Here is a 15,147-nt window from a genome sequence, read left to right on the forward strand (position 1 = left end):
AGATTGGAGTACACTGCAACAGTATGGACACCCAACACAAAAAAGAATATAAAGAAATAAGAAAGAATCCAAAGAGTAACGACGAAGATGCCACCAACACTTTCAGAATTGACATATGAACAAAGATTGTCCAGACTGAAACTAACAGCCCTGGAACAAAGAAGAGAAAGAGGAGATCTTCCAGCCATTTACAGAATCATGAAAGGTATGGAAGTCTTTGATAAAGAAGATTGATTAAAGTGAGACAGAAGAAAAACAAGAGGACATGAAAATCAAAAAGGATAGGTATAGAAGAGATCGGAAAAAGAATAGTTTTCCACACAGAGTGATAGATGTCTGGAACAAATTGGACGAAAAAATAGTATGCAAAAACCATAAAAGAATTTAAGAACAGACTAGATGCTAAGAGATACAAAGATGGGTCACTACAAGCATAGCTCCCTTCTTGTATAATACAACTAGGTAAATACATACATCATTCCTAAAACACTTCCACACATTCCAACTCCATCCAGATATTTACAGACAGTTCATAATCTGAAGCTTGGGTCAGTAGCCTCCCCAGTGTAGCTTCTGTTTTTATGGCAGAGCTAACTGCCATTATCCAAGCTTTAAGAATTATCTTTACGGTTCCTGGTTCATTTTTTACAATTTGTAGTGACTTTCATAGTGTCCTCTCTGCTGTGGAACATTTTAGCCCTCCTTCCCTTTATCCTCTCGTTTTATCAGTTTTCAAATGGTTCTACATACCCAGCATGGAGGCTTTCACATTTGATTCTGCTGGCTACCAGCACATGTAGGAATTTCAGGGAATGAGAAAGCCAATAAGCTGGCTAACGAGGCACCAACTCTTATTGGTCCCTCCAACCCCATTCCATTTCAAGACATACTCCATTATAAGGGTAACAGGTCTTGTTAGTTGGTAGAACAGGTGAAAGGCTTTGATAACACTTTTTAGTTTCTGTCTGTGGACATATGAACAGGTGCAAGGACACTGCTCAGAGACTGCACTGACCCATCTTCAGACGGGACACACATCTCACACATAGCTACCTTATGTCCCAGGAAACATAACTATTCTGTAATGACTGCTTAGCCTCTGTAACAGAATAACACTTTGTAGTAGTGTCCCAGTCTGATGGATGTGCGAGAATGATATCTCTTCTGTTGTCGCAATGAGGATGGAATATTCTTCGTCCTGCAGATACTTGGAAAGGAGACCATACCCCCAGTACATGATGTACTCATGTTCATAGAGAAGGCTGGGCTTTAAAAATTATTATAGCTCCATTTTTTAATGTTTTTATTCTCTTTTACTGACTCACCCCATTCCCCATTTTGCACAATCATATTTTAAATACCTTCTAATTATTCTTACCATACCAAATTTTATTCACAATATAAATGTTTTAGCCTGCCATTTTTGCTGCCTTTAGAAATGTAAGCATTGATATATGACCCGGATGTTGTGGTGCCATATACAACAAATTAGTCAATTTCCTTGACCACCCTGATTAGTCCAATGTAAACATACAATGTGAATTTAAAGTCAAAATGTAACTCATGTAGGTAATGTAATTATATGTCTTTGTATTTACCTCATTTTAGTGTACAGGAAAGGAGCAATGATCATGTGGTCTCATCTCCTACTCTCCAAATTTTCATCATACCTAGACTCAAATTCATGTACAGTTCCAACTTAATCTATATCCTTGATTTCCAATTATCATATTTAGTTTCAATTCATGTATTGTTCCAGCTTGGGCTATATCACCAAAGCTACTCCAAATATTTATTGACTGTATGGAAAACTATTCATGTCCTTTAGACATGTCTTTCTTAGTTTGTTCCCATGACCTCTTAAAGCCCCCTCATCCTTAATCAAGAGATCTCTTCTGTCAGTGCAATCTATCCCCTATAGTGACCTGAATACTGTGATCATATCAAAAGTGGCCAATTTGAAGTGTGAAGATATAACCGTATACCATTAAGGGAGCATTGCCACTGATCATTTGAAAAATTCTGGTACATGAGCTAATTTTAGGTAAACATTTCAAAATAATCTCTATGATGGTGGCAACACTCATACAAAGTTATACAGCTGTATTTCGTTTCTATTTATACAGCATAAAATAGATAAAATATTGGCAACCTCTGGCAAACACATTGCATAAAAAGACAGTCTGTATATTGAAATAGCATCAACATTTTGATAGCTGTTTCATTTTTTGCTACAGAATTATGTTTATGGAGATATTTGGCAACTCCTCCCACCAGCATACCCCATAAAGACAGTGGACAGGGCATCAGCACTCTTGAAAAGGTCAAAGTAAGGTGACGTCGCTCCTGGTGCTCTCACCATATGCCACAATTTTGATCCCTCACCCTGGATTGTTGCTGTGATCATGGGAAAATTAACAACAAACAAGGGAGTGAAGCAGTAGAATATAAAGAGGGCCTGTGAGTGCCTGAAATAGAAACAAGAAGGAAAAAGAAGAGAAAAGCATCACAGTTGCACCCAGCACTCCACAAGCATTTACTAGCCATGCCCACATTACACCTCCATCCATGCCACACCACTCAACCTCACCTCACACCTCATCAGCAAAGAGGAAATTGGAGATTTGCTATACATCGCACCCATCAAACAAATGGTCATGAAAATTTAAATCACCTGTCCTGTAAAGCTTCTGTTTTTGTTCTTTCTGTTGTAATATCTTTGGTTGTTCCTTATGGATTTTTGATCATTTTTGTTTAATTTGAAACCAAACATCATGCTCTTTATTTTCTACAGTAAGAAATAAAAGAAATTTGATTTTGATTTTTTTTATGAAACCTGAATTTTGCAACATTTTTGAATTCAGAGAAACAAATAAAAAATCAGAAGTATTAGTTTGATAAAATGTATTCAATAACTTTTGTTCCCCAGGCTCTAAGCTTTCATTTCATACCAAGCTGAATGATGTGGAAGGATTTTCCATTAAGTAATTAGAGCTCCACTATATCTTCACTATGCCTTATATATACATGGGAGGAACACAATACCCTGAGGAATTATACACTAATGTAAGGGGTAATTATACCCAAGTTCATTAAATACATATTTGAAAATTTAATTTCACCTACTCTATAAAGCGATGCAACACTCCCTTAACATATATGATAACTTTAATGTAACCCCCCCCCTTACAAAAATTACCGAGGACATCCCTACCCAGGTATGTGGGCTGAAATTCATGTATCAGATGTGAAGCCTAGAAATTTAGGGTTCTTTTTCAATAGAAAGATATTACCCTGTAATTCTATTTTATTCATATTTATTTTTCTTTATTTTTTCACAGTTGTCTGGTTTAAGTGACATTACTTTTTATTTAAGGTTGATATAGCTTTTGATTTTGACAAAGTCCCCAGGTTCATACATACATATACCAAAGACTTTTTCCCCTTATAAGGGAGGTAGCCAAAAAACAAAAGCATAAAAACCACTCCCACCCATTCCATCCCCAACATACTCCACTCCTATCCACCCCCTTCCCTCCATCTTATCTTGGCACCTCCTGGATGACAGGTCATCCGTGCCCACTGCCCTGGGTCAGAAGCAGTGTCTCAAGACAGCACATCCACAGCAAGACTGCTTCATTAACCTCTTCCATATGGTGCCGCCAACGTAGGCGGCATGAGGAGCAAGTGGATATGCGAGGCTGCCATATCGGCGTCTTGATTATATTTATTGTAGTTGTCCCTGCGTAACTGACATATTCTCTAAACTGGCTTCATCAAATTTTTTATGGTTATCAAAATTCACGGGTGAAAGAGAGAGCGATCCATATAAGCGGTGACTATTTTTTATGGTGCAAGTATTATGACGCAACATCGTACGTCTGGCAGCTAATGCTGCCCATGAGATTTTGGCCCGGAGTGAAGTGGTTAAATCGGCGACCCCCCTCTCTCTCCCCTCATGCAGAAAAAAAGACATGGAGAAATCCCTTCGGGCTGCGTCAATTTATTTCTCACACATACTCACCCCCCATCCCCCACCCACTCTCCCTTATGCATCACAGCATCATCCATACACAACCCTTCTCCATTCACCCCTATCTTTTGTCCTCTCCTGTCCTTCCTCAACAGACTTTCCCCTCTTTCCCAATGACCCTTTTACCTCATCCATCCATCTCATCCTAGATAGCCCCCTCATGTTCACTCTTTCCACCTCTGCTTTCCGCACCTCATTTACTGGTCTTTCTTCAATCATTCTTTCCATGTGTCCAAACCATCCCAATACTTTTTCATGAACCCTATCTCCCAACTCCTTTTCCACCCCTGTTCTCCTCCTCACCTCCTCATTTCTCACTCCATCCAGCCTAGTAACTCATATACTTCTCAGGCATCTCATCTCACATTCAAATTCCTCTCTTCCTCTCTTATGTTCCATGTTTCTGCCCCATACAATGCTGTCAGCACAATCACTCCATACAATCTTCTCTTAGCATCCATTCCTAAATGTCTATTTCTCATTACACTTTTTAATCCCCCTAGGCATTTACTTACTTCTCTCAACCTCCCTTCCCTGCCACATTCGCACCCAAGTATCTAAAACTATCCATTTCCTCCAGTCTCTCTCCCTTTATACTCACTTCCAGTCTGTTGCCACTTCTACCCTTGTACATCTCATCACCTTACTTTTACCCACATTCATCATGAACTTCTTTCTTTTGCACACCTTCCCAAACTATGTCACTAACTTCCTTAGTCCCTTTTCTGATCCTGCTACAAGCACAGTATTGTTGTCAAACAACAACTGGTTTATCTCCCACTGTTCTCCATTTTCTTTTACCATCTCTAATCCTTGACCCACTACCCTTGCATTTACCTCTTGCACCAGCCCATCCATGTATGAATTGAATAGCCAGGGCAACATAACATATCCCTGACAAAGTCCCACCTATACCTCAAACCACTCTCTCTGCATTTCTGATTCTAACACAAGCCCTACTACTATCGTAAAAACTCTTGACTGCTCTTAACCCCTTCCATACGGTGCCGCCTACGTAGGCGTCATGAGGAGCAAGTGGATTCGCGATGCTGCCATATCGGCGTCTTGATTATATTTATTGTAGTCGCCCCTGTGTTTTTACATTCTCTCAAATGTGCCCTGAATCCCATTCTCTGTGGTTTTCGAAATTCGCGGGTGAAAGAGAGAACGATCGATATAAGCGGTGACTATATTTTATGATGCGAATATTATTACGACACGTCGTACGGCTGGCATTGGCTGCTGCCCGCGAGATTTAAGTCCGGAGTGAAGTGGTTAAAAGCTTTCCTCCTATCCCATATATCTGCAATACCTCCCACAGTGCCTTGCTGTCTACCCTGTCATAAGCCTTTTTTAGATCCATGAAAGCCCCAAAAACATCCATACCTTTTCCTATAGCGCTCTCACATATCTGTTTTACCACAAAAATCTGATCTATGCAACCCCTACCTATCCTGAACCCACATTGTTCCTCACCAATTACTCCCTCTCTTCCTCTCCTAATCCTCTCAATCAAGACCCTCCCATAAACCTTCCCAACTCCATTTAACAAGCTGATCCCTTGAAATGTTTTTGCATGACTAACTTACTTGAATTCTACAACACAGTCATCTCAGATTATGACAAAAGAAACAATATAGATTTAATATATTTAGACTTTGCAAAAGCTTTTGATACCATCCCCCACGAAAGTCTAAATTAGCTTCACATGGAATAAGTGGCAGCCCATTAAATTGGAGTAGAAATAGGTTGAATGATCGAAAACAGAGTTGTTTTGAATGGCAAAACTTTTAGATGGAAAAATGTTACAAGTGGAGTTCCTCAGGGTTCTGTTCTTGGGCTACTTCTATTTGTAGTATATATAAATGATATAGACCACAGACTAAAATCTTTTGTCTCCAAATTTGCTGATGATACAAAATTGTGCAGAATGGCAAATGATCACTTAAATCAATTAGATATTCAAGAAGATTTAGATAAATTACAGGAATGGTCTGAAAAGTGGCTAATGAAATTTGACACAAGTAAATGCAAGGTTATGCACATAGGTAAAAATAACAGTAAGTACGATCACAAGCTATTCGGAAATTTGTTAACAAAGGTGGATAGTGAGAAGGATCTTGGGGTAATTATCAGTAATGATCTGAAATCATCTAAGCAGTGTATTCCAGCCTCTGAGAAAACAAATAAGAGTCTAGGACTGATTGTGCAATCCTTTGACTTCAAAAATCCATCTCTCATTAACAAGCTATATAAATCGTTAGTTCATCCATTTTTGGAATATGCTGTCTCTGTATGGTCACTGAATCTCATTAAAGACATTGACAGATTGGAAAAGGTACAACGCCGAGTCACAAAACTGATTCCAAATATCAAAAATAAATCTTATGAAAAATCAACTAAAAAATATGAATCTGTTTTCCCAAAAAAAGTGTAGACTCAGAGGTGACTTGATACAGGCCTTTAAGATTCTAAAGGGAATTGACAACATCAAAAGTGACAACATTTTTACATTGAATGAGAATCCGACAATAAATAATGGTATCAAACTGTCAGGAAATAGATTTAATTTGGAAGTGGATAGAAACAACTTTGCCAACCATGTAGTTAATGAATGGAATAGACTTCCTGTAAAGGCAGTGCAATGTAGTTCAGTTCAAAGCTTTAAGATTCATTTAGATAAACATCTAAGTAAGATGCTCTAATGACTACCATTTATTTCATATTATTTGTTTATTATTTGCTTGATTTTCATTTATTATTTATGTCAATTTATTATTATTTACTATTTATCTGTTCGTTATTTAACTTACCTAGGCATTTATTTATGTTATTTATTATTATTTATATTATTATGATTTTTATTTATTTTATTATATTTTTTTTCGCATCCGACCTAGTTATGAACCAAAAAGTCTCCTGTTGGCTTGCTCTGCCTGTATAATTACTACACTCACATTTGCCCTCTTTTCCTTTGTAAAGTGGAACTATACAAGCACTCTTCCAGCCCTCCGGCACTCTACCCTCTCTCAAACAAACATTAAATAACCTCACCAGTCAGTCCACCATCACTGTACCTCCTTTTTTCAGACATTCTGCATGACATCCATCCAACCCAGGTGCCTTACCTGATATCATCATCTTAACAACTGCCTTCACTTCATCTTTCCCTATTTCTCTTCTATTTTTCTTACTCATCATGGTCATTTTCTTTGTGCTTCCCACTGCAACTACCTTTCCCTCTCTATCCTCCTTCACATTTAGCAACTCCCGAAAATGATCTGCCCATCTTCCTCTTACTGCCTTCTCTTCCATTATCATCTCTCCATCTGCACCTTTTACTTTTTCTTCTCTACTTGATTCATCTCCTCTTCTTCTTAATTTCTTTTCAAAGCATTTTTTTTATTACTTTCAAAATTCCAGATTCATACTGTACGAAAAGGTCACTAAGATATAATGATGACAAGAAGTGGTTAATCAACTTTATAGCAGGAAGACTGTACCTGTCTCAGGTACAAAAAAAAACCTGTACAATGGAGTCCCTGAAGATCCAGTACTTTCACCCATATTGTTCAACCTCTTCATGAGGGATCTACTAACTCATGAACCAGAACTAAACACCAAAATTCTTTCATATCCAGATGACTTTACAATAACGACACAGCACAGTAAATACAAAATAGCAGCAAAGAACATCCAAGCCTACTTGAATAAACTGGAATAATGTATGAGAAATAACAAAATGGAAACTTCACTCCAGAAATTAAAAGTAACATTGTTCACTCCAAACAACCATGGGAAATAGAAAAGCAAAATTAAATGGCCAAACCTTTCTATTGGAAAGGAACCCAAAAATTATGGGATCAACATTTGATACTTGTATGACATTCAACCACATGTCAAGGACCCGACAGCAAAAATCAAGAGAACAAACCTATTGAAAACCATCACTAAAACTGACTTGGGACAACAAAAAGAAACTCTAATAACCATCTATAAATAGATCATAAGAACCACCTAAAATGCACCTCCACAGCATTGGCAAATTGAATACAGTTTATAAATACAATGGAATGGAGCATTTGAGAGTAATAACAAGATCACCAAAACCACCCCTAGTGGACAGTTACAGGAATAAAAATCCTCCCAATAGAACATCATATTGAAATGACTGGAACACAATTCTATGCCAAAATCTTTAACAATACACACCCTTTACACCATGTCTCACATGTACCACCAACAGAATGAAAAAATAAAATAGAATAGATAAATGATAAGAAAAAAAAAAACATACCACGAGCATACTACTCAACATCTACCACATCCTACAATAGATAAATGATAAAAAAAAAACATACCACGGGCATACTACTCAACATCTACCACATCCTACCTACCAAATCACAAAACATCCACACACAAACAGATTTCTACCCAGATAACTTAAAAAGCCCTTCAAGAGAGACCACCAAACTCAATACTCAAACAATCTCCAGATATAAGTCTTGCAACTCAAGACACCATCCATCATTAAGACAATACTAACACAGAATAGGCCAAACTAGAGATTCAAACTGCCCTAGATGCAACTACCACATAGAAGACCCAGAACACCTCATACTACACTGCCCCACATTAACAATCCCCAGACAACAGCACATCCTTCTTTAACCCCTTCCATACGGTGCCGCATACGTAGGCGGCATGAGGAGCAAGTGGATATGCGAGGCTGCCATATCAGTGTCTTGATTATATTTATTGTAGTTGCCCCTGCATAATGACATACTCTCTAAACTGTCTTCACATTTTCTATGGTCATCAAAATTCACGGGTGAAAGAGAGAACGATCGATATAAGCGGTGACTATATTTTATGATCGAGTATTATTATGACACATCATACGTCTGGCAGATAATGCTGCCCGCGAGATTTTGGCCCGGAGTGAAGAGGTTAAGATACTTATGGTCCCGACCAGAGGCTGTTGCTGGTTTGCTGGAGGCTGCAGGTCTTCAGCAAGAGAGACTAGGGGCAATGGATTAATTGATTGATTTGGGGTATAGCTTTCACTCTGCCATTGTTTGATTTTATTCAAGTAGGTTTAGGTGTTCTTTGCAGCTACTTTGTATTTATTGTGTCGTCATCAGCATATGAAATAACAGTGGTGTATAATTGTAGTTCTGGATGTTGGGATATCCCTAATGAAGAGATTGAATAGTAGAGATGAAAGTATTGCACCCTGAAGGACTCCATTGTATTGCCCTTTTGTTTTTGTTACATATATGAGAAAGAATAAGTGATCAGATGTAAGGTCTTGAATGATTTCCCAAGTTTGTATTTGTTGTTGTTGTCGTTCCCTAGACTGTCTGTCTGAGCAGTCCCGTCTCCCCAAGGAATGCCACAGCCGAAACTGGGTTTTCCTGTTGTGTTGTTTGCGTGCATGATTGTGTATAATGCAGTCTTCCATTATGTGTTGTATGGTATGGGGTGAAGTGTTACATCCTGGGCAGCTGTTCACAATGCAGTCATCCAGCCTCTTCTGGTAGCTTAGAAGTGCTGGGTGGTGGCCGCACCGCAGTCTGGCCAGGTGGACTCTGTCCTTTAGTGGGAGAGAGGATTCAGAAGGGTGGATATCAGGGGGTCTGGCATGCAGCAGTGTGTTGTCTTTCAGTGTATTATTGGAGCGGTGAGTGATATGATTATGAATATGTTTCCGGAGGCTGGTATTTGGTGGTTGTGGAGGAAGAGAAGAGAGTATCTGTGTGTGATACAGGTCTTTGGGTGTTGTTTTAATGTTTCTTGGTGTGTGAGGGTGTTCTGCTATGTAGTGTAGCGGGTGTGATGTGTTTGTGGTGGCTGGGCAAGTGTTTGTGTGTCTCTCATGTCGAGGTGGTCCTTGACTTTGAGGACTTTTGTTTCATGGTGTAAATGGTCTGTAGGTGTTGTATTTGTGCAGCCTGTAATTGTTTTTAGGGCTTTGTTTTGTATGATTTGAAGGGTGTTGTGGTGTGTCCCACTGAGATTAGGAGCCCATGCAGGACTTGCATAATTCATCACTGAGCGTATGCATTGTTTTTATAGTTGTATTAGTGTCTTTGTTTTGTCCAAATGTTGTTCCAGTGATTGACTTAAGTGCGTTAAGTCTGGGTGTGCATTTGTTTTTTATGTTTGTGATGTGTTTGAAAGACATGGATGTATCGTATGTAACAACAAGAATTTTTTGTGTGTTTGTGTGTGGTATTAGTGCTGTTGATGTAGAGATGAGGTATGTATTTGTGTTCTTTTGTCCAGTTGGTGAGAAGTGTTGCTGTAGATTTGGTTGGAGCTATTTTGAGTCTGTGATGAACTATGTGTTGAGTGTATCAAGGTATGGCTGGATTATTTCTGCATCTTTGTCTGTGTTACAATGTGTGCATGTGATTGTTATGTTGTCTGCGTAGAAGAGATTTGTATTTCTGAGGTGTCTGGTGTGGGTAAGTCATGTATGTATAGATTAAAGAGCGTGGGGGATAGAACAGAGCCCTGTGGTACTCCGTTCTTAATGTTTCTGATGTGCGATGATTGGCCAATATATGACACATAAGCATTCCTACCTGCTAGATAATTGGCCAGCCATCTTTTGGTGTTATTGTGCATGTCTGTGTTATATATTTTATTTGTTAGGTGGGGGGGATAGTTTGTATTTGTTGGGAATATTGGTTGTTGTGTTGGAGAGGTCTAGTGTGGTTGTTTCAGTTGAATATCTTTAGGTAAGGGAGTTGTTTAAGTATATTGTGTTTTGATAAAAGCTATGTTGCTCTGGTTCATACATGTGCATTTAAAATTTCTGTGTTATTGGTTATATGTGAATATGCAGTCATTACTTTGGGGAAGGGGTTATACATTTGGCAGTTTGGAAATGTGAAATGTGCAGAATGAAATTGATGGTAATGTTTATTTTTTTATTTATTTTTTTTTTTCAGTTAACTAGCAGAATGTATTCCAAGAGTACTTGTAATAACAGTTTTAATTTTATGAACAGTTAAACATAGAATTAAGTATTAAATGGGTTATTTACTAAGTGCAAATCTTTTTGTGTTAATGGAAATAGAAACCTAGTCTTGCTTTGATTTTCCAGTCGGAAGAAGCAGTTAAAAAGGCAAGGGCTATGCTTGAATATAGTGAAGAATCTGTTCAAGTACCACGAATTTTAGTTGGAAAAGTTATTGGCAAGAATGGTCGAATTATTCAAGAGATGGTTGACAAATCTGGAGTTGTGAGAGTTAAGATTGAAGGAGACAATGAACCTGAGCCAACGACACCACGGGAAGAAGGACAGGTGCCCTTTGTATTTGTTGGAACTGTAGAGGCGATAGCTAATGCAACTATACTTCTAGAATATCATCTACAACATTTAAAGGTGAGTATCTTGGTGGCAGTTCTTATTTATAGTTTAATCTTCATATCAGAAATGAACTTTATAAAGTTAAGAATTATTCATGGTCACTTATCTGAATAGGGGGTAAGGTTTTCCTTACTTTCCATGAATCCAGTTTCAAGATCTTGCAGCCTTCTTCATTCTATCTCGTACCAAAGAAGGAGGCAAGATATCAAAATAAGATTTGAAAACAGGAAGGAAAACCAATTGCTACCTCACCATGTTCTAAGTGGTGCCCCAGGGTAATGCCAACAGCTAGAAAGCAACCAAGTTTGGCAGTATCTTCAGTCTGCCTCTCCCACTAACAATAACTGCATTTTTTCTACTAACAACAGTAATTCTTTTGGTGATGATCCATAATGGTGGAGGCAGGAGATGGTCGTCTCTGCAAGTCCTTAGTCACAGCTCACACAGTAGACAGTATAGGCCTAGTGGGTGCCCTATGCATGGATAGGAATAGCAGAGTTTGGCAGCAGCCTACATGAGTGAGCTACCCAATTCAGGATCTGCTTTTCTCTCTTCATATGGGGAAGTGGCTAGAAAAGGTGCCTTAAACATAGCCTCCCTGAATCTAACCAGCATGGTCACCTAAGATGCAGTATGAATAATTTATCTCAATTTTGTATACAAAAGGGCTTTGTTCCCCCTTGTAAGGGATATAGCCAGCCAAGACTATCTTTCCATTACCAACATCCATCCATCACCCATTTGTTTCCCTTTTTATCTTAGCTCCTTGTGGATGAAGGGGCATCCCTGCCTTCCACTCACTGGCCTTGTCAGAAGCAATGCAGCACATTCAAAACAGGGCATGACAGCCTAAACTAGATTACCCACATTGATGGCGACATGAAGCGATGCTCCTAGATTAGCCATTAACAGGCAAAACCAGAAGAAAATACTTGTCAATTAAATGGACAGAGGTAAAGCAAAGCTATTCAGGGTCACAATACAGGCAAAATATAGCTGATTCTAACTTTTGGAGAGTCAAGGAGGGAAAATAGTGGTCTTCATATTTTAATGATACATGAGGACAGTAGTAAAGAATAAAGTGTCAAGATGGGGAGCAGCAATGAGTGGAGTTCCACAAGGTTCAGTACTTGTACCAATAATGTTTCTTGTCTATGTCAGTGACATGATAGGAATAACAAGCTATGCCAACATGTTTCCAAATGATGCAAAAATCATGAGAAGAGTGAAAAATGAGGAGAATGGTAGACTACTGCTAAAAGATCCAGACACTATTTTTGCATGAAGCCATACATGGGAAATGAAGTCCAATACCAAAAAACATAAAGAAGTGGAAATGGGCAATAGCACCAAAAGGTCATCCTTAGCCTATTCCTTGGGAAGTGAACCCATTACCAAAACAAAAGAGGAGAAATACTTGGGAGTCATGATCAAAGACAACCTGTCATTTGATATATCAGCAGGATTGTGGGAGACACATACAGACTACTGCAGAAGATCAAGGTGATGATAAAAATCATCAAAACTCTGATCTGTGCAGGACTGGACCATGTATCAGTAGTATGGTCCCCACACAGAGTGAAGGATTTAAACAAGATCAAGAAAATACAAAGGACAGCAACCAAACTGACAGTCAATTTGGCTTCAGATCTAGAAGGTCGCATGTTTTAAACTTTTTAAGCTTTTACTCGAGAGCGATTGATGAACTGCAAGAGAGGGTTGGGTGGGTTGTATGTAACTTGCCTAGAGAAGACATTTGATAAAGTACCTCACTATTGACTTGTGTGGGAATTGGAGAAACTTGGAAGACTGAGAGACAAACTACTAGAATGAATGAAAGATTTTTATTTAAGGGAAAATACATGAGGACAGTAGTAAAGGATAAGATGTCAAGATGGGGAGCAGTAACCAGTGGAGTTCCACAAGATGCAGTGATGCACCAATAATGTTTCATGTCTATGTCAGTGACATGATGGAAGGAACAAGTTATTCCAACATGTTTACAGACAACACAAATATCATGAGGAGTGAAAAACAAGGAAGATGGTAGACTATTGCAAAAATATCTATACACTGTTTTTGTATGGAGCCAAGAATGGGAAATTAAGTTCAACACCAAAAGTTGCTAAGTACTGGAAATGGGCAATTGTGGCAAAAGACCATCCTTAACCCCTTCCATACGGTGCTGCCTACGTAGGCGTCATGAGGAGCAAGTGGATTCGCGACGCTGCCATATCGGTGTCTTGATTATATTTATTGTAGTTGCCCCTGTGTTTTTACATTCTCCCAAATGTGCCCTGAATCCCATTCTCTGTGGTTTTCAAAATTCATGGGTGAAAGAGAGAACGATCGATATAAGCGGTGACTATATTTTATGATGCGAGTATTATTACGACACGTCGTACGGCTGGCATTGGCTGCTGCCCGCGAGATTTAAGTCCCGTAGTGAAGTGGTTAAACTATCCCTTGGGAAGTGAAGTCTTTATAAAAACAAAAAAATCTTGGGAGTGTTGATAAAAGACAACCTGTCACCTAACAGATATATTAGCAATATTGTGGGAGAGACATATGGACTACTGCAGAAGATTGAAATGGTGTTTCACTATATGGATGAAAAGATTATGAAAAACTCATCAAAACTCTGATTCATCAAAGACTGGAATATGCATCAGTGGTATGGTCCTCACACAGAGTGAAGGATATAAGCAAGATCAAGAGAATACAAAAAGGTAGCAACCACACTGTTCCCCAGCCTGGCAGGTAAACCATATGAGGAAAGACCAATAGCACTGGGTCTACCAACTTTGAAAGATCAAAGAGAAAGAGGTGATATGATTACTGTATTTAGGTCACTAAAGGGAATAGATTGCATTGACAGAAGAGATCTCCTGATTGAAGATGGGAAGGATTTAAGAGGTCGTAGAAGTAAATTAAGAAAGACCACGTGTTGAAAGGATGTGAAGAAATGCAGTTTTCCATGTAGATGTATAAATACATGGAATAGCCTAGAATCTCAAACAATACATGAGTTAACTAGATTTAAATATGACAGTTGGAAATCAAGGATATAGATTTAGAACTGTACATAAATTTTAGTCTAGATATGATAAAAAATTAGAGAATTGGAGATGGGGACTTGATGAGCATTGCTCCTTTCCTGCATACTACAATTAGGTAAATACAGTTAGGTATACCAGGACCATGTGGTGTTTGGGGTAACTTTAAAAGTTGTTAAAATTGTTAATCTCTTGCACCCAGGGCTTCCAAGTTAGCCCATAAGTTATGTGATTGCCTGAAATGACTTAGGAAATCAAATAGAGTAAAATGATAATAAATATGATCAATTAATCTGTATTAAAAAAAAAAAATTTTGTTTATTTGCAGGAAGTAGAGCAGTTAAGACAAGAAAAACAAGAAATAGACCAACAATTAAGAAACATGCACACAACAAATAGTGTAGGAAGTATGCAGAATTATCAGATGAGGAGAAATGACAGGTAAGTGTTGACATATTTTATTCTATGTAGTAAGTGCACTCCAAGTTCAGCTGGTTCTTCCCCGGTGTAAACCAGGATCTCATCTATAGTTCTACAATTTGTGATCAAACTGCAAACAGCAGCCCAATGAAATACTTAACGAACTTTGGTATTACCTCACCATTACCCATAGTAGCTAAGTCATAATGTGACAATAATCTGACAATAATACTTCTGTGAAGTAAAATGACCAG

The 15,147-nt window shown here is 38.4% G+C and overlaps 1 protein-coding gene across 4 annotated transcripts in view; it reads left to right on the forward strand.

Annotated features, from left to right (window-relative positions):
• Fmr1 (synaptic functional regulator FMR1) overlaps positions 1-15,147 on the forward strand; it is a 244,039-nt gene that overhangs the window by 110,357 nt on the left and 118,535 nt on the right. For all 4 annotated transcript variants that reach the window (XM_076201990.1, XM_076201992.1, XM_076201991.1 and 1 more), the window contains exons 7-8: positions 11,151-11,432; positions 14,802-14,914. In XM_076201990.1, coding sequence (XP_076058105.1) covers positions 11,151-11,432; positions 14,802-14,914 — 395 coding nt within the window. The remainder of the gene's footprint in view (positions 1-11,150; positions 11,433-14,801; positions 14,915-15,147) is intronic.

Source organism: Oratosquilla oratoria, chromosome 18 (genome assembly GCF_046742065.1).
Source record: "Oratosquilla oratoria isolate Oo_2021 chromosome 18, ASM4674206v1, whole genome shotgun sequence".
NCBI lineage: Eukaryota > Metazoa > Arthropoda > Malacostraca > Stomatopoda > Squillidae > Oratosquilla > Oratosquilla oratoria.